General features: G+C 40.2%; 1 protein-coding gene across 2 annotated transcripts in view; it reads right to left on the minus strand.

Annotated features, from left to right (window-relative positions):
• The window catches only part of RASGRF2 (Ras protein-specific guanine nucleotide-releasing factor 2), a 190,941-nt gene that overhangs the window by 15,032 nt on the left and 155,619 nt on the right, over positions 1 to 20,290 (minus strand). For both annotated transcript variants that reach the window (XM_012721957.1, XM_012721956.1), the window contains exons 19-22: positions 9,061 to 9,173; positions 4,293 to 4,353; positions 3,911 to 4,014; positions 1,820 to 1,904 (exon numbers count right to left, since the gene is read on the minus strand). In XM_012721957.1, coding sequence (XP_012577411.1) covers positions 1,820 to 1,904; positions 3,911 to 4,014; positions 4,293 to 4,353; positions 9,061 to 9,173 — 363 coding nt within the window. The remainder of the gene's footprint in view (positions 1 to 1,819; positions 1,905 to 3,910; positions 4,015 to 4,292; positions 4,354 to 9,060; positions 9,174 to 20,290) is intronic.

A 20,290-nucleotide genomic window follows, 5' to 3' on the forward strand; every position in this document is an offset into this window, starting at 1 on the left:
TGTGGAAGTGGCTTTAGATTCTCAGTGCTGTGCTTTAACCCACTGTGCCACCAGGGAGGGCCGAACACCTAGTATTCTTTTCGGTGCTGGGAACAGAAAGACAAACAGTGTCCTTGACTGGAAGGCACCCTGAGCCTAATGGACAGCAAGTGATAGGGAGGCAGACCTAAACAAGTAAAGGCCACACACAGCCCCATCTGTGTGGAAGGCTGTGAGAATGCAGACACAACATAGATAGAGGACAGCTCAGAGGAGGCATCTGGCACTCAGACAGGCATTCTCTGCACTGAGTGCAAAAAGATGAGCATAAATTAGCAACTGCTCTCCATCAAAAAAGAAGAGCTTTTGCCCAAGAACAGAGGCAGAGGCAGGTTGTGGTGGAGGACACAGCATTCCCTGAGAGGAACCGGTGCTGTGCAAGACAAGGATGACAGGTGAGCCAGGCCACCCAAGAGTTGGGGCTGCACCCTGAAGGTGAGTGAGGGGAAGCCGCTGGCTATTTTTGTCCCAGAATGCAATGCAATTAGATGGATATCTCAACGAATTTACTTCTGTGACACTACATGAGAAATGGGCTATAAAGCAGGGAGACAGTGATGGAAGGAGGGGGTCAGGAACTCCTGAGAGAAAGGATGAAAGGCCAAATCAAGGCTGTGGGAAAAGAGCGGGGAAAGAAGGGGCTAAGGCATACATATACTGGGGATTCATCAACTTGCGAGGGTATGTGGGTGGGGTGGGTAAGGGAGAAGAAGGAGTCAAAAACGGCATCTAGATTAGATCTGAGCACAGTGAGCATCAAGACTGAGAACAGAGAATAAGATGGAGAGCAGGCGTGGTCTGGACATGTGGATAATAAATTCCACTTGCAATCTGCTGAGGGTACAATACAAGTGGCCATCCAAATGGAGGTACGGGGGCTCAAATCTGGGATTGAACTTCTGATGTGATTGTTCATTATATCCCATATAATGCAAGGATTGTCCAGTGCAGGCTACAGAGGTCTATTTCCACAGCAGGGGCCCACTTCTCAGAGGGTGGCTTAGTGGGCCATGTACCCTGTCCTATAGGTAGTGCTGACACTAATGTTCATGTGCCAATGTTCACTCAGTGCAGAGAACTGCTTTTGGAATTGCCACAGTTGTTTTGTATTTAGATTCTGAATGATGTACTAATTGATCTAAGGAGTGCCTAATAATATTTTATTTAACATTATCATTATTTGTTTTACTGTAGGGTAGTGGAATTGTAAAGGGAGCCTTCCCTTTGTATAGGCCAAGACATTTCCACATCTGAGGTTCCACCACAGGCCATATAGAAGGAGGTGGGCATAAAAATAACTCCATCTTACTGCTGGAGAAAAGTGGTGGGGAATGGGCTGATTAGCATTGCAGACAGCCACTGCAATTCAGTAATGATGCTCAGAGAGGCCTCTTCCAACACTGGAGTGTGGGCTGCAGGTTCAGTAATAGGAAGAAGTGCCTCAATCCAACCTTACTGTCTCAGGCTCCGCCAGGGGCTAGTGACATATGTGCCACTCATTCTGTTAGAACCAAACTATGACAAGGAAGTAATGATAATTGTGAGTAGAATAGCAAAAGCAAGCTATACATTTGTGAAATCTTTCCAGATATGGACACCTTCAAAAGCAAACTGTTTAATGTCTGGGAAGTCACTGCTGTGAGTCTTAGCAACCTAAGCTTGTCATTAGCCTTCCATCAGTTCTATTTACAAGTGGATGGCAGAGTTACTTAACTTAGAGGACTTGAAGACCCTGATAATCCTCTTAATATGCCCAAGCTTTTATTTTATGGTTACTCACATCATTGAAATGTTGGCTGGTTTTCATAATGTATGGTGTTCTTTCGTTTTTATCCATTTTCATCCATCCCTGCCCAAGAAACTCTCTGAAAGTTCAAGACCAAACAAAAAACAAATTAAGGATTTTTTAAATGATTATTATAAATGCTACAAATGCTAATAGGCCTGACATTGTCTCGCACCTATTACTAATGACCATCTCAAATGAACTTTCGCTTGACTGGCATTTTACCACACAATGGCAGAAAGAAAAATTTTTCAGTACCCAGATTTGTCTTATGAATGTTTGGATCTTTGTCTCTCTATTAAGGTTATTATAAGGGTTTCTTTGCAGTTGGAAAACAGTGACCAACACAAAAGGAATAAAGAGGTTAAGTACTAATTCAGAAACCAAGATTCCTGGATCAACTTTAAAATAATTAAAACTTTACAGAAGACCCCAAACACCAGCTCGACCAAAAATGTTAATCAAGAACAGCATTATTTTCCTCCACTTTGCTCTGATATTCTCCAGGAGCATGACAATCCCATGAGCAGAGAGTTTCCTTTGCTCTTGACAGAGTCAGAAAAAAGCACTTAATAAACAAACTCCAAGTTAGCACTGTAGAGCTGATTCATGTGGGGAAGCTGGTTCACTTCTCTCATGGCAGATCTTCAGCTCACAGCAAGCAACAGACAATAAAGATAGATCACACAGAAATTATAAAATCATTGAAAAAACAAAACCTTGAAATGAAATCATTCTGAAATGTTCTTAATCCAGACATGTTGACTAAGTCCCTGTGCCAAACTCTTTGTCCTGATTGTCAGTGGTGCTAATGCCAACCTGCAGAGCTGTTGGGCACCAAGTTTATGTGCCCAAGAGTAACTGGAAGATTTTCACACTGACACAGAGGGGAATAAGGAAGAAGAACAGAGAGGAAGATCCCAAAAAGAGCCCACACCTTGGGCAGCCATAAAAATCAGCACTTCCCTCTCTCTCCTGCAGAGAGTGTACTCCTGCTCCTCCTGACTTCTCTACTCTGGAGGGTAGTCAGGAGGTGGGTGGCAGGCAGCTGCGGAAGTGGGGGAGGGGATGGCCACTGTGATTCCTAATTCAGGTCTTCAAATAGCCACTGGGTTCATCTGTGCGGCCAGTGCACCACCTGGCTTTCCCCCACTTCATCTTTATGGCAAGGCCCACTGAGTGAAGAGGAAGGAAAGAAGATAAAATGCATGAAAGAAAAATCTGTGGTGCATGCTCTGGCCCTGCTCTGTGTCTCTCTACGATAGCTGTAGCTCTGACCACCCACCATGCTGGACCCGCCATCACTATGAAAGTCCGCTTCTCTACACATACATGGATCACATTCATATCTGTCATTTAGCTTCTTCCTTCCTTTTAACCTAGTGATTCACATTGGACCTGTGCCAACAGTTGCCTAAAGTGCCATCCCTAACTCTACACACAAGGATATTAGAAGTCTGTATGATAAGTCCACACTTCAAACCTTAGTACTACTTGTTGATTTCTGGAAGCAGGTGATGGATTATAGCAGAATTGATGGTTTTTACCTACCATCAATGTTTTTCAAAGTGAAGCTTTGAAAATTATAAAAAATACTATAAAATCATAAGATAATTATATTAAATATTATTAAAAATAATAAAATAACTTCAGAATTATCTACATTCTTGCTGAAAATATAGCTTCTTGGGTCTCAAACCTACTGAAATCAGGATCTCCAAGGCAGGTACCTAAGAATGTGTATTTTAATACATTTCCCAAGAGATTTTGGCCCACAAGAGTTTGAGAAACACTGTGATAGCTGTACTGAGATTTCTGTAACATGAGGATATGTGAACATAAAGAAACTCACATTCTGTGGCAGTGGTAGACAGAGAGAATCATAAACATAACCATCTTGTAAGTCTCCATAATTTCAAAATGATATTTCCAACACCAACTGGAACCAAAGACATTCAAGCGGGACCAAACATCTTAAGATTAAGACTCACACCTCAGTACACACATCTGCCTTAGAAATAAAGACAAATCTAAGCCAGCTAGTCCTGCCTGAGAGGGGCCTGCAGCTGGGAGAGCAGCGCTCACTCGTAGGGAATGCTTCTGAAGACGATGTGGTCCAACAGCGTGATCTGCTCAGCCAGCTCCATGGCTGACAAAGACTCGAAGCACTCGGCCTTCGGGTAGCCCATCTGTAAGAAAAGAGGATAGAGAGCAAGGTCAGCAGCTGCTGACATATAAAGTCTGTCACAGAGTCTAGCTATGAAAGAACATGCAGAAAACTCACAAATATCAGCCAACTTTAACGTCATGCCCCGACTCCTAACCTCCAAGCCAAGTTGGTTTCATTTCATAGATCTTTGTTCATAGAACTTAAGGTCAAGCACTCAGATACAGGCATGTTGCCTGCCTTTGAGATACACAATAATTTGCACATAATTTTTCTGGACACCACAGTAGCTGAACTTACCAGTTGAATTATATCCTCTAATTTTAGGTGAATGTCATCTTGATCATCTTGTGAAAGGACCCTGAAAAAAAAAAAAAAAGTAATTCTTCCATGTAAAGAAAATAGACATTCCAGGAATGAAATAACAAAATGCAGTTTGGTTTTCCCTGGGTGGAAAGTTGAAGGGTCTGGTCCAAGGCTGTGCCACCAGCTGGAGGCTTCAGAGCAGCAGCCACAGGGGCAGAAAATCATACGTTAAATGCACAAGAGAGCCATTAAGGATGCTGACTTACAGCAAGAAGACAACTTATTACACAGAGGGTTATAAAAAAAAATAATAACAACAAAACAAAGCCTACCATCAAAGTGAGTGTGAGAGTGACTGTGAGCTCAGCATGACGGAGAGGATCCTGTGAACTTGAGTAGCTTCAACATGGTCAGTCAGGGAACCAAGGGAGCTGGCGTGGCCATTCCTGCTCCTCTAGACCCCGTTTAGCTCTTTCCTGCAAATGCTGAGACAGAAGCTGCAGTGTCTCCTCCTCCCCCAGTGACAGAGAGCAAAAGCACAGGGAAGTCCCAGGGAACAAGAATTTGAATAATACCAGACAGAAGCCAGCAGGTACACTCTTCCCCCCTGCTTCCCAGATGGTCTTCCCTGAGACACATGTGTGCTAGCCCCTCACACATGTTGTTATTCAGCTAGCCATAAATATTTGTTTTGGTAAGTGACGGATGAATGAGTAAATATATACCTAAGTTAATTAATATTGAAGTGGGTCCTGGTTTCAGAGTAGGAGTGATACTTCATGCCTAACACAAGCTCTGAGCCCAGGAGGATTATACTGCAAATACAGCTTGCCATCTGGGCCACGAAACAATTTTAAGTTTTCCAAAATAAAGGCAAATTACATATTAAAAGTATTAAACAGCTCCAAAGCACACTGTCTCCTGGAGGAAGCTAATTTTAAAAGAAATAATAATGAGATGTTCTGTTGTATTTTAATTTGATTAAAACAAAACTGCCTGTCTCAAAAACTCATAATCAACTAAGACTGGCTACTGTCTGCCCACTGTGTAACAGAGATATCTAAGCATCTGATGTAGACTCTCTCTTGGACCATGATAAATGCCTTCGATTAAGTATTATTCTTTTCATTTTACAGATGGGGAAAATGCCCAGATTTGATCCCATTGCCTACCATCCTGTTATTCTGTACATTTGTTAAGAATGTATTTTAAAGGCATCTCTTCCAGGGTCCAGTATAGAGCACACATCAAAAATTGTCAATTTCCTTTCTTCTCGCTCCTTCCCTTACCAATAATTTTGGCAGTTTACCAAGGAGAAGAATCCTTCTAGATATATGACTGGCAGTCTTCTTTTCAACAATTCGCCATCTCATTTGAGAGCAGAAGGAACTAGTCATCATATGACAAAAAACGCAGATTAAGCTAAAGTAAGAACAAATACAGCTCTTTTTCCAAAGATGATCAAGTCACACTTAAGGGTTACACCTAGGGCATAGAGTGACTTCTTTCCCAAATATATGCCATTTACTTGTCATCTGGTTTCTTGGAGACAGACAAGTGGCCACACAACTATGTGTACCTGTGTGAAAGAGCTTTTTTTTTAATTATTTTAAAAAATAATATAATAGTTTATTTTTGCATCATTTTGTGCCTTTTTCCATCTCAGTTGTAATCCAATGGGCTTCCCATCACCAAATTAGCCATGTGCCATCACCATAGTCCAGTGAACTCCCCTTCCCCCATTTTTGATCCCATTCCCCACTCCACCCCTGTAAAATGTCTCTAGTATATAGTTGTTCATTATTATTATTATTATTATTAGCCTGGTCCTTTATATTCCTGCTATGAGTGAAACCAGCCAGCATTTTTCCTTTTCTTTCTGGCTTGTTTCATTAAGCATGACCCCTTCCAGCTCCATCCATGTTGCTGCATGTTGCTGTGTTTATTGTCTTTTTTGATTGCTGAATAATATCCCATTGTGTATACATACCACATCTCTTTAATCTAGTCATCTACTTTTGGGCATTTGAGTTGATTCCATGTCTGGGAAAGAGCTTTTTTTTATGAGGTAGAGCAATAGCCTTGGAAAGATGGCCAAAAAGTTAATTTAGCTTCTATCAAATGTTTGAATGTTCCTCTTCTGAAAGATCTTACCCTAATATTCCAAAGTACAAGAGCCAAAGGAGCTGTTTGCACAACTCTGGGTTAAATGAGACTGCCCTGGGGCCTAGGTGGCACAGAGGTGGGGGAAGTGACATCTCTCTCTACTTTTTAGTAGGGAAATGCTAACTTTAGAAGATTGTTGGGCAGCATTCTATACAAACTATTGTGTTCATAGATTGATAAGTGGCCTGAATATTGTGAGTTTGAATACAGCTACTGAAGCAAAAAAATAAAAGGGCTTGTTCCTGAGCAGAGCATATCATGTTTGACACGTCTAGAACACTTAGGGGAGAATTTGCAAGGGGATAGATCTCTGGCTGGGTACTGGGGCAACATATCAGTGCAACTGCTTTTTTGTTTTATATTGACTTTTTTTAGTGCAATGCAATAAGTGGGATATGACTATGGTGTGTTTTCTGTTTGGGGTGATAACTTTATTGTGATGTAATTCACATATCAAAGACTTGATCTTAACCAAAGGCTGAGAAATGATTACATCAAACCATTCACTCACTTAAAGTGTACATTTGAAATGATTTTTAAATTTTTATGTACATTTTATACAATATTGAAGTGGGTTTTAATGTCACAATAAGGGTTTTAAAGATTATATTGTTATAGTCTTTTTGATAGGCAACATGATGAAGGAAGTTGAACTGACTAAGATTTAGCATATTTTCACTTGGGCCATATCGCTGTGATGGCAGAAAACTTCCCATGACCTAGCATCAGTATTTTGTAATAATAAAAACAATAATATAACAACAATAACTGTACATTGATATGAATGTCATTTATGCTTCAGGCACAGTATGGAGCATAAAGGTTAGCCACCTTTTACATATAATGTCAAGTGCTCTTCACAACAGCCTAAAGAGGTAGATATTATTACTATCTACCCCATTTTACAAATAAAAATGCTGCAGTTTAGATGAGTTAAAACACATGACAGCTAAAAGTGGCTGATCCAAGATTTAAATCTATGAATTCCTGCATGAGTTAAAATCAGACTCGGCCTGGTGTTATATTTTCAGGCTGCACCATTTTCTGAAATCTCTAGTCCATATAGTTCTTATATATCTACTTCCCAGGCATTTATTCAGCAAAGAGAATTAGTACGTCTTAATTTAAGCCTATCGAATTATAAAGACCTGAGATGGTCTTTGAATAAATAGTATAATGCTCTGTGAAAAATCATCATTTACTAGTGTTTTGGCAAAACGGATACATCTTAAATACCATCTTCACTTAACTGGCCATGTCTGTCAACTGAGTTCTGAGCTCACCTTCTAGCAAGTCAAAATTCTCAGAATTGATTGATAGTTTTTGTCATGGGTGTTTTTAGGGGAGAAAGACAACTTGAGAACCTCATATTGCTCAATCCTAATAGTCTTCCCCAGTTTGAACACCTTAATTTCCCTTGTTGCTATTTAGTCAAATTTAGTTTTTAAAATTCTGTGTTTTAGTACAAGAGCCAACTTCTTATAGGTATTCGGCTTCTTACACTTCTTAAGGAGACCAGTTATGTTAGATTGAGGGCCTACACTACTCAAGTGAATGAGGAAGTTAGGAAATGGGTACAGAAAGTTAGCTAGAATCAGGGGCAACGTGAAGCCCAGGTATCCTAAGCCCATTTATCTATCTAAATAGGAAACAAGTGGTTGGAACCAGAGTAACTACCCCCCTCCCTTTCCCAAGTGCCTCAAGTCCTTTTATCAATCTGAATAAGGAACAATCGGTTAGAATCAAGGTGCCCCCAACCCAATAGAAATTGAATGTTCCAAACACCAACACGATAACACAGTGCAAAAGCTTTGGACCAAAGCTGATTTTGAGAAAGCAGGCCAGGCAACCTGGGGGACTCAGTGAGCCTCAGTTACTTAGGAAACTCAGTGGGCCCCAGCCAATCAGCTAAATACACAATGCCAAGACACCAGTGGCCAAAAACCCATTCCATGACCACTGTACTCACATAAGCACCTGCTCCTTGCCCCCTCAGTGGCTACCCACTTGAGACCCCTCTCTGCTCAGAAAGCACTCCTGTCCTCATTCCTATATGTCAATAAATCTCTTGCTTTTCTTCCTTCACTGAGACAATGACCTCATCTTAACCAATTACATTAAGAATGGCCTTAATTCCACATCAGGTCTCATTCACCGGTCCTGAGAATTAGGACTTCAATATTTTTGAGGGGTTAATCAACCCAGATTAGTGCCTAGAATGAGTTTGGCACAAGATTCTCACAGAAATACTAGCTGCAAATAAACATGAGTGTCTGACAATTAGAACTTATGGGGGTGGTGGATCAGGACTTCTTCCTTTAAATTCTGGTTCTACAATAAACCATACACATTAGTCTTTCCATAAGAACAGAAGCAATTGCATTCCACACATGGTATGTCATCAATCCGAGTTTTCCTAGACCAGCAGATTCTTCCATACTCCAGGAAATAGATCATGAGTATCACCTTACCATTTAAGACAGAATCCTTGCTGCCCGCAGGAGTCTAAGATGTATCCCCTGGTTTGGAGCCTTATTTTCTATGAACACGGCACAGATCAACAATTTCATTCATAGGCACCTACAGTTGCCTTTACCTCAGGATATTCGCTGTGGCTTTCCTTTCTTGGGGAAGAAGGTCTGGGTCTCGCAAAACTTCCTCTAGTAAATTTAGGACATTCATCTTTAGTTCATTGTTGAGCTCAAAATCCTATAAAATAAAATAAATTTTAAAAAAATTTAGTTTTGAAGGGTTTAGCTCCATGACATATAACAGCATTCCTCATTGAACATAGATGTTTTCCCCACCCAGCCCAGAGATCTTGATTTCATTTGCTTGGGATAGGGCTGGTTGTTGGAATGGGGCCTGTATTTCCAACAGGCTCCTTGGGAAATGAGACTTCCTCAAAGAGATATGTGCTTCCTTAGCATAGAACAGTGCCCTGTTATGCCCAAATTTATTTCTACTCATCTTGCAGGTGAAGTAGGTGATATGTATTCTTTCAGGAGTATTTCTTAGTTGACCCAGTGGGGAAAGGTGCTTCACCTTAGTACCTCTAGCAAGCCCCTGTCATAGCTAACTGTATTGTTGGGGGCAATCTAATTATCTTGTTTTCCTCAGGACCATGACTGAGGTCAGTTGCAGATGTAAAAACAGAGCAAAAAAAGATTTTTGCAAGAATAAAATCTGTCATTTGAGTAGCGACTTGAAGGAAGAACTTGCAGATAGACATGCTAAAAGTTAGAGAATAAACAATGCTTACAAACTGATAGGGCCAAGCCAAACAAACAGGGGAGTTGAGGAGCATCCACTGAGCAAAGTTTGATCAGCATCAAAATGGACACTGGCCGTGTGTAATAACCGACTGAATTAAAGGAACCTGTAAGTGTCTACTGATGTTTACAAATAAATACATGAATAGGTATATCATAAAGAGGGTAAAAGAGAAACTATTCCTTTTAGTGGCACTCCAACTATTAAATGCAAGGGAGTAAAGGAGTTAAGACTATGTACTAGCTGCAAGCATTGAACCAAGTTGGAGTGTCCTGAATTCTAGAGTGACCATCTTACTGACTTAAGTCCTTGTTCTTCTGAGGGAGAGGAGAAAACAAACACGATAAACATATTAACTATTAGTGACTCACGTGTATACCATTTTCTATCTTCTCGATTTGAAAACACTCAAAGTAAAAAAAGAATCAAAAGGGAAAGCAGTAACTCTTGCACTCTTTTATTAAATGCTTTCATAAAATTATCCTGGGATTGTTAGGTATTCAAAGATGAAATGCATGTGTCAAAGTTCTGCAGGACTTTATTCTAATATTAATACTTTGTATGTTCCGGCAGGAGTGTTTATTTTCCCACATGTATAACGTTACTTAAACTACATTTTAACTTTAAGAAAAGTAATTCTGAAGCATTGACATTCTGATTTTTTTTAATGATTAGAGAGAACATTGCTAATTGCAATGAATTCTATAAAAAGAAAACAGCATATCACTACACTTAGAAGCTAAAATGTTCATAATTTCATAAATTATAGACTATGGAAGGTCTAACCTAATTTGACTAAGTATTTTTGTGCCTCAGTTTGGAGGAGAAGTGCGTAATAAATTTTCTCAGTACTTCACTCTCTGACAGTCAATACCACTTCTTTGGGACCCAGTGGGACCCGCAGCAACTATGATAATACATCTTATCAATTGTAGGGCTTCAGATGATGTTTTCCTAAAATTTTACCTTCCTACCACCCAACAACTTCTTGGCTAATTTTTCTTTTTTAAATATATGCAAAAAGAGAGTAATACCTCAGTACAGTTTTTTTCTCTTTATCCTACCTCTATTCATGTTAAGGTAAAGGGAGTGATATCTGGAAACAGGACCAACCTCACCTGCATATTACTGTACTGACAAATGTTTGTCAGCCACCAGGAGACTGTTTCTTTAATGAGTCGTTGATATTTATTAGTGAGCCGACCTGGTCCTCCTGTAGCTATGTTGAGTCTCTACTGATGCAAATAATCTGATTATCATTAGGATTAGTGTGAAGGACGCCAGGCCAGTGTTTGGACCTAGAAGAGGACTAATTAGTAGTTTAATCAGCAAGCATCATTGAGCACCTACTGTGCTCCATACTGGGCTCAACAGGGGGGATGCTTCTGAGACCTCAGGAAAACAAGTTGTTTGAAAGGTCTTGTTAAGGAAAACAAAATGTAATTTTATTATACTGAGTTCTGGGAAGACCATCCTTGGAAATACTTGGTGAAACTACACAGACACTATTAGATGTGTGATGAATGGTAATGATGAATGTTCATTCTGCTGAAAATGAAGTTAAACCTAAAGCAGATTTGCTCATGGGTAGCTGTTTAAATCCAAAATCATTTTTCTTTTACACTTGCCTGGGTTTTACAATGCTCTAAGTGACTTCCTATACAGGATCTCAGTTCTTCCTCTGCAGACTTCTGCTTCTCTTTTCCCACACCAGCCAGCTAAAGAGTTGTGATTATATGGGCTGAGATGAGATGGTTCAAGAGGCCATGGGAACCAGTGCACAGGTGTTCCATCTGGCTCCAGTGAGCGTTCTTTACACCTTTACATCAGTCTATCATGTACCCAGGAATCACTGCAGAGAATGATGCAGCCAGTCTGGGGTGGGATTGAGATTCTGCTTTTCCACTGTTCCTGGTAATGCTGCCGGTCCACTGATTGTACTTGGAGTAGCTCATACTTTACCCTCACTGTTCATGAAAACTTTTCTCATGCAGAAATCAACGCCTCAAAATCTGACTAAAAAAAAAAACCTGAATCCTTTTCTTTATTACTTAATGTAAAACTTTATTTTTTTTAGCAATGCATGCAAAAATGCAGAACTGGCCATTGAAAATTTTCTATTAAAAACAGTCACAATTCAATGAAAAGAAATCTGAAACAGTTAAAATATATTTGTCCTGTTTAAATACAAAATAAGTCTGCCAGACAGTGATTTTATTAGTATCTAGAATCTAATTTCCCCAGACCCTGAAACGGAAAAAAGAGAGTGCTAGGTGGTGGCAGAATCTCTCCTGTCACAGACAGCATGGCAACAAGCAGACACCCACGAGATGGCGCTCCGGAGTCGTTCTGCTCCTAGGGAGCCAGCATCTGTTTCCGGTTGGACCTGGCCTGCCTGCGCCCCAACCAGAAGTGCGTGCTGGAGGTTATTAAATAAAGTTTCATGCTCCAGGTCAGAGAACTTGAGTTTTTCAACTGGGGCACCCAAGAGTACCTGAGACATTCACTGAATTATCACAGAAGCAGTTTATTTAATTTAGTTTTTATTTCCCAATTCATGAAGCAGGGGTGAGGAGACAGATTAGAAAAAAGGCATCAGCCTGCTTTCACAGAGAATCTAGAGACTTTGACATTTCAGTCTCTAAAAGGTGAGCATAGGTCTTATTCTTTTAACAATTATTGAGAACCTCAACTTCTAAGGCTCTGGGGGAGAGGCAGGGCAGTGAACCCAAGCCTGGGTGGATGAGCAGAGAAAGGAAACATAAACCAAAGAAATGCAGGGAAAGAGGCTTGGTGGGGGTGGGGAGACCTAAGTGCCCACATGAGTCAGAGGAGATGGGATGGACCTGGAGATGTGGGTCTGGGAACCACCTGCCAGGAGGAGAGAGTGCAAGTTGTGTGGCTAGAACAGAAAGTAACACATAGCAAATGCTGATGAACAAAAAAAAAAAAAGAAAAAAAAAATCACCAACCAGTGAAATCCTCCTGGAGAGGATTTAATGTTGTAAAATAAAGATACTTGACCAAGATTTAATGTTTTCCCTAGGTGAATGAAGAACTCCTGAGCTAATTATCATTAAATAAGACCTGCTAAAAGTTTGCCACATGGTAGGTGATGTTTTAAATCATTTTATTATATAATTGTTTATTTTAATCTCTTTATTATCTAGTCATTATCAGTAGCAACCTAGTTATAATTATTACTTATTACTATGCCCATTTTATATGTGAGGTATCAAGGTACAGAGAATTTAATTATCTTTTCCAAAGGTAATTAGAAAAGCCACAAAGTAGTGAGTGGCAGTGGGAGCCCTTGAACCCAATGGCTGAAGCCTGAGTTTTTAAATGCTACACAAGTACTCCAGAGGGATTGGCGACCAGAGAATAAATGCTGGTGCCCAGGACATCAAATAGGACTCACAAAATGATAACTTGTGACTGTGCTGAATCTGGAACGGTTTCCCATCAATACTGACAACTGACCGAGAAAGATCTTGAGACTTGGGTTTCAAGGCCAAATAGACCAGTTTGTATTAATAAGACTAGATCAAACAACCAAAAAATAATATATGAGGAGATAAATCAGTCTCCAACACTTTAATGTAATCCCTATTAACGGTTTAAGCATTTCAGAAATTACATTCATTCTTCCAGAAGTGCAGGGTAATGACTAGTAATACACCATGTCTGGCCAAGGGAACTCTAGGACATGGGGAAAATCTGCTTCAGTAAACACAGTTTGAGGGTGAAGAGAACAATGAGAGTAACTTTTTAACTGTAATAAGTACAGTGTATGCCTAATAGTGATTTTTTTTAATAATATGTTTATTTTTACATTATTTTGTACCTTTTTCCATCTCAGTTGTAATCCCCGTGGGCTTCCCATCACCAAATCACCCGTGTGCCATCACCATAGTCCAGTGCACTTTCCCCCTCCCCCCCTTTTTTGATCCCATTTCCCACTCCAACCCCTTAAAATGTCTCTGGTATATAGTTGTTCATCATTATTATTATTTTCTCCCCTGGTCCTTTATACTCCTGCTATGAGTGAAACTGTGAAACCATCTAGTATTTTTCTTTTTCTTTCTGGCTTATTTTACTAATAAGCATGATCCCTTTCAGCTCCTCCATGTTGCTGCAAAAGGCATGTGTTTATCTTTTTGATTGTTGAGTAATATTCCATTGTGTGTATATATAAGTGGTCATTGCTTTTAAAATGAAAGTGGGAACACTGCAGAAGTGGAGTAAAAGTACATCAGTAATTTTAAAATCTAAACAAAGAGCTCATAAATAAGAGACTCAGGATATGCCAGTTTCAAAAATAAGAGTCTGTGGTTTTCCTTAATAATATTCAAGAAAAGGAAAAGCATGCTACTGTTTTCTTTTTTCTTTGATTACAGAAGATGAAGAAGTTAAAGTTGTAATGTAGAGTTAGGTTAGGTATGGGCCATTTTGTCTAGGGAAACTGAAGCAAAAATTTGAGTTACCTTTCCAAGATCTATGCAAGTCAACCTGGACAGGTCTGGAGTTGTCATTTTAATGAACATCAGACCGCAAACATCTAAACCAGTGTGGCTTCCAGCTCTTTTGAGGGAGGGGACCTTTGCTGGAAACTTCAATACTGAGGCCAGATCCCACAGGAAACCATGCTGGCTAAATAAACTCACATGGGAGGCCACGCAGAGCACCTGCTTGGCCTTGTCTACCCACCACCACCCTGACCTGCTGCCTCTGTGCCTCTTCTGGGCACCAAGACTCTGAATCAGGGTTTCTCACATTACAAAAGTGAAAGACGGTGTTTTCCAGCATTCCCCATCATTGGGAAAGTATTGCTTTAATACTTTAAAGGAATTTTTGTTTGTACTACAAAAAGAACAACCCAATTGAACAACAGAAAAAAGGCATTAAGAAGAACCCTACCACAGCCATATGTGCTCAACATAATGAACACAATAATTTAAGACTTATTATTAGTAAGGTTCTAGAAAATTCAAAGAGGAAGAGAATCTATATGTATCGATCACGTAGTTACTTATGCACCAGGAAAAGGTTAGTAACACCAGATATAATTAAATCTCATATTGGATAAGTGAAAGTAATCCTGGTGGGTTCTTAAAATGAGTGAATGGACAAAAATCCCTGGGAGGGTACAGGACTTCGAGACAAGTGGTAATAAGCATTTAATTCTTCTAAAACTGGTGGTTTGGGAAATTAGTTTAGCAGATGTGAAGTGGGAGGCTATTGGGAGAAGGCATGATGTAAAATGTGGAAGAGACGTTAGAACAAAAATAGCTGGCAAGAGGCAAATGGCAATGAATGACACCAACTTGGTGAGAAGGAAAAAACCACGCAGGAAATAATTTGTTCAATCATTTTCTAACAAACGGCTACATTTGAATGACTGGTGAAAACTCAGCTTCTAGACCTGAACAGCTGGGCTTGTAAGAATTTTAAATACTGCCCCATAACCTTGAAAATAGAGAGTTCTCATGTTTCTACGTTTAAGTTTCAGAAGAGAATGAATTAGTTTAAGTCACAGTTCTCAAAACAAAGGGTGAAAGCAAGTCAAACCAAAAAGCTACGACTTGTGAGCTGAGTATGGAATTCAAGCAAGCAGAGGTAGGGCAGGAGGGGGAGGGAAATGGGAGGGACAGAGAGGGGTGAGAAGGGAGCGCGGGAGCACTAAGGTCTGTGGTGGTGGGTAACATCTGAAAGGGGGTGCCTACACTCACATAATGCAAAAAATGATGTAAATAATATTAACTCAATAAAAAATATTAAAAAAAATAATATGATAGTTTATTTTGCATCATTTTGTGCATTTTTCCATCTCAGTTGTAATCCCTGTGGGCTTCCCATCACCAGATTACCTGTGTGCCATCACCATAGTCCAGTGCCCCATTTTTGATCCCATTCCCCACTCCACCCCCACAAAATGTCTCTGGTATATGGCTGTTCATTATTGTTATTTTCTCACCTGGTCCGTTATACTCCTGCTATGAGTGAAACCATCCGGTATTTTTCCTTTTCTCTCTGGCTTATTTCACTAAGCATGATCTAATAGAAAATATTTTTAAAAAGAGAAAGAAGTACCACTGGGGACAAATAGTATTTCAGTATTTCTCAGGGGGAAAAACTGGTAATTTTTACAGATTCTGTTTTTCCATTGGCTTTTATATAGGTAGCTCACTAATACAGAGTAATAAGAAAATGACAAAGACTATAGGGAACGAGTTTGCTTTTAATTCTGAATTTTAATATTTTTATTAATGCCATATGCCAAGAGAGTAAAACCTTTAGGTAAACTTGGACAAAGGCCCCAAGATAAGTCGTTATTCTTTTTTTAGGCACCACAGTAGTCAGACTGAGTAGAGACCATTGAGTCCAGGTAACAGTCACACCTCTGCAGTTAAGAGTCCCAACCTGGGGCCCTCCCTGGTGGCACAATGGGCGAGGACGCAGCACTGCAAGCTGGAGCTTCAGTGTGAGTTTGATCCCCGGCTGGGAGGTGACCCACATGGTGTGGCAGACCTCTCCTTTCTCACTCATTACTACCCTCAGTAGTGCATTTCAGTACAACTGCTTGTTTTGCTCCTCACTCTGTCTCTAGTGAATCCTCTTACCCCAACTGGCCTGTACCCCAATTCTGTATGCATAAATAAATAAATTAAAAAAAAAAGAGTCCCAAGCCACACGCCATCAGTGAGAGGAAGGGGCAGGCACACAACATGGTCTCCAGTACCATAATTGAAACCAACTCCGTTCCTATATCCCAGCCCATCACCACAAGCATGCCTGGACTTGTTCACATTGCCCATCATGGAGCCCTAAGTCTTAGTCAAAAAGGATGGCAACAAAAAGAAAGGAAACCCAAACACTCAAGCCAGAAAAAAAATGACCTAATAATTGCCAATACGCAGAAGCATTGCAGAAATGTCCAGTGGGCTGAGCTCTTACCCAGATGGAGGGTGAGGAAGGGGACAGGATGTACAAGGATGAGGTTACTCCAGGACAGCTGAAGCTGACCATGATCTCCTCAAAAATACAAGGAAGTGAGCCCTCCCTGGTGGCGCAGCGGGTTAAAGCACAGCACTAAGAAGCTAAAGTCACTTCCGCATGAGTTCAATCCCTGCCTGCCCCAGAGGTGACCACATGGCGTGGCAGACCTCTCCTGACCTGCCCGCTGCTCCCCTCAGCAGTGTACTGCATTGATCTGCCTGTTCTGCTCCCCGCTCTGTCTCTGGTGAAGCCTCTAGCCACCCCTGCACCTCTGGCCTGTGTCCCAGTTCTGTATGCATAAATAGGTAAATCTTAAAAAAAAAAGATAAATGAGTGAGTGGTAAGAACTTCCTTTGGCACATCAGGGTCTAAGTTTAACACAATAGTTGTCAGGAGAAAAGACTGAATACCAGAGCACTCTGGACCACCCACATATGCTCCCAGTCCAGTGGAGGTCTAACGAGTGGGGATTCCCAGAGCGGCCACTTTAACTGGCACTGAGAAACTGCTCTCCCAAGTCTGAGCACATCTGAAGTAGCAAGTGCAAAGTGGCTGGACTATTTGGACAAAATCTAACAGGGTGTTTTAGGGATTCAAATAAAAGGCTGCCAAAATATAGTCCTAATAAAGAGACCCTATTTTCACATACATCTATTTTCTATTCTGGAAGTTCAGTACTGTTCAACCTATTATTGCCAGGTTTACTGTCTGTCTGTAAGCAGATATCTAGGTCTATTCTATCACAAGGAAAGACTCCAGGGTGCCAATCTCTTCCCATCTATGAATTCTCTTTACCAAAAATAAAATAATCCAGCATATTGTACGTTGCTTTGTGGTACTTTTCTAGCTACTATAAGATTCATAAATGAGTTGTGAGGGAGTCTTGTTTGAAATCATTAGAAAAAGAGGACACTATATACTGAAAAAAGGAAAGTGGGGCAAACAGAGATGAAAGGCTAGAGAGCTTTGAAGGGAAGACTTGGAAGAGTGAGGGAAACTGGGGCAGGTAACCCAGGTCTCTGGCTCATAGTATGACTACATGAATCTGGGCATGAATTTACACAGACCAAACTGATGGGGGAGAGAGGTAGGGAGGAGGGAATGGAGAAGCATCCGCTTAGCATGGTCTCTCAAAGTTATTCTCCAAAGCCACGCTGGGTCCCAGAAATTAGAAGTCAAAGCCCCAAGTCAAAATATGAGAGGAATGGAATGGAAGGTCAAATATGGGAGAAATCTCATTATCATGTTTTATTTTCAAAGGGCAATAGATTTACAAGCAGTTCACTGAGCACATAAAGAAGAGGGACTAGACATTTCTAATACATTAAGGATATTTCTCAGAACCTGAGTCATATAAGATCCATTTTTATTTAAGATGTGTAAGATAAAAAGTTTATGTCCTGTATTTAATGTGCTATATTTACTGTTCCATTAAAATTAATATTTAAGATTTCTTTTGAGCTTACTAGTGGTCCAACCCAAATTCCACCATTTCCAATTAGTGAATTTTGTTCTTACAGGGATTTCAAGGGCCTGGTGCATGTGAGTCTATCTGATAGACTGTATTTACCAAAAGCATTGTGGAAGTCCATGCTGACTTCTGAGGATGTAATGAAGTGAAACCCAAATAACCTTGCCTTTCTCTCTACTCATTAGCTAACTCACATTTCATATTTCACATCTGATCTGGCCACGCAGGAGCCCCCTTGTGTCTCTCTAAAACTCTCCCTACAAGGTGCTAGCCAGGCACAAGTCCAGTAACCTGCCTATTACCTGTAGTAGGTGAGAAGAACACACTCATGCTTCAAAGCAATGAGGCAACAGGGCCTTCTTTATATTGTGAAATGGGTAAAAATTCTGCAAACTTACACTGAAAACACACAGATAACATACAGGTATCCTATCTGAGACACAATTTAAAATAAAAAAGCAGAATTTTCAAAGGTAAATATCTAGTGAAGCAGAGAAAATACTCCTTGACCAGTTACCAGAATGTCTGAGAACAGAGTGCTGGTCACCTCCAGGGCCACCAGCTGCTCACCGCTAGGGGACACTCCTAGAACTGGTGACATGGCACTTACAGGCAGGATCCTGGAAAAGGTGCTCGTGGGTAGCACAGTTCTATTATGGATGCTGTGGCTGAAGGTGGGTGCTGCTGCCTTGGAAGATGAGGAAAGGGGAGGATCCTGATTCACCCCCTGTATTATGTCATTTGTAGATTTGAAACAGTGCATGTTGGCAATACCTATGTGTTTACTTTGATTTGCATACATGCACTACTATTTTTTCCCTTTTTATGCTCCAATTTCAAGGCTTCAAGCTCTAATACCAAAGAATCAGGAGGTGATTTATATGTGTAATGACTTAAAAAGTTGACTTTTCTCCACCATGTAAAAATACACATTTGTAAAGGTATAAACCTATAATCTCCAAAGATAGTATATAACCTAATTTGTCTCAATAAACATCATTTGAAATACAATTAACAACAAAAAAGTTGATTTAAAAAAAATTCTTGAGGGCCTTCCCTGGGTGGTGCAACAGGTTTGGATACAGCACTGCAAGCTGGCCACAGCTTGAAGGTGACCCACATGGCTGGCAGAACTCTCCTGACCTGTCTGCTGCTCCCCTCAGCAGTGTACTTCATTGATCTGCCTGTTCTGCTCCCCACTCTGTCTCTGGTGAGAGATACCACTGGCTTGTACCTCAGTTCTAAATGCAAAAATAAATATATTTTTTTAAATATACCACCATACTTATTTTCACATAGAATATGTCTATATTTTTAAAGTTGATAATTCTTAAATGTCTGTTCTATATCCCATTTATATACTTGCCCCATTAAGATTCAGATGTAATGCCTCTTAACCCTTATATCATTCCTGTCCTGATACTGATTCCACCTTGACTCCTCTCCTCAATAACTTTATTTCTTTTAGTGGTGTTTCTTTTTTCATGGTCTTTCAAGGTTCATAACTTGGAAAATTTGGATGCTTTGCTGCAATTTTTCAGTTAAATACTTGCAGTGTTTCTCCTACAATGCTTTGTTTGCACAAGTTTTTGGGCTATATTTGTTTTGGGCTATATTTACATTGTAAAAGGCGAAAGATTTATATGATCTAAGAGAAACCAGAGTATGGGCTATCTTTACATTGTAATGAGATTTCTGTATGATCCCTTAACTGGTCTCCTACCTGCTAGCTTTTTTTTTTTCTTCTTCCCAGAGTAATTCCATTGTTCAGAGCATTGACATATTTTATCTTTGTCTTTAATAGATTGTTCCCATACTCCCAATTTCATGTTATTTATTGGATGAAGCCCTTTAGCCAGTGTGAATGGCCCTTTGACATCTCCTTATTGTTCTGGGTATTTGTTACACTCTAATCAAGAGTAGAAACAATTTTGCTGACAGTTGTCTATTTCCCAAAAAATTGCCTGGGCAAGCCTCCAAATGACTTAAGTCTATTCTTATACTTCTAGAGGATGTCCTTCTATTCTCTTTTCTGCATATCCCAATCCTAGTCAGCTTTCATGCTTTAAGTTCCAGCTTATTC

This window comes from Condylura cristata, unplaced genomic scaffold (assembly GCF_000260355.1).
Source record: "Condylura cristata isolate star-nosed mole 26May11 unplaced genomic scaffold, ConCri1.0 scaffold00007, whole genome shotgun sequence".
NCBI lineage: Eukaryota > Metazoa > Chordata > Mammalia > Eulipotyphla > Talpidae > Condylura > Condylura cristata.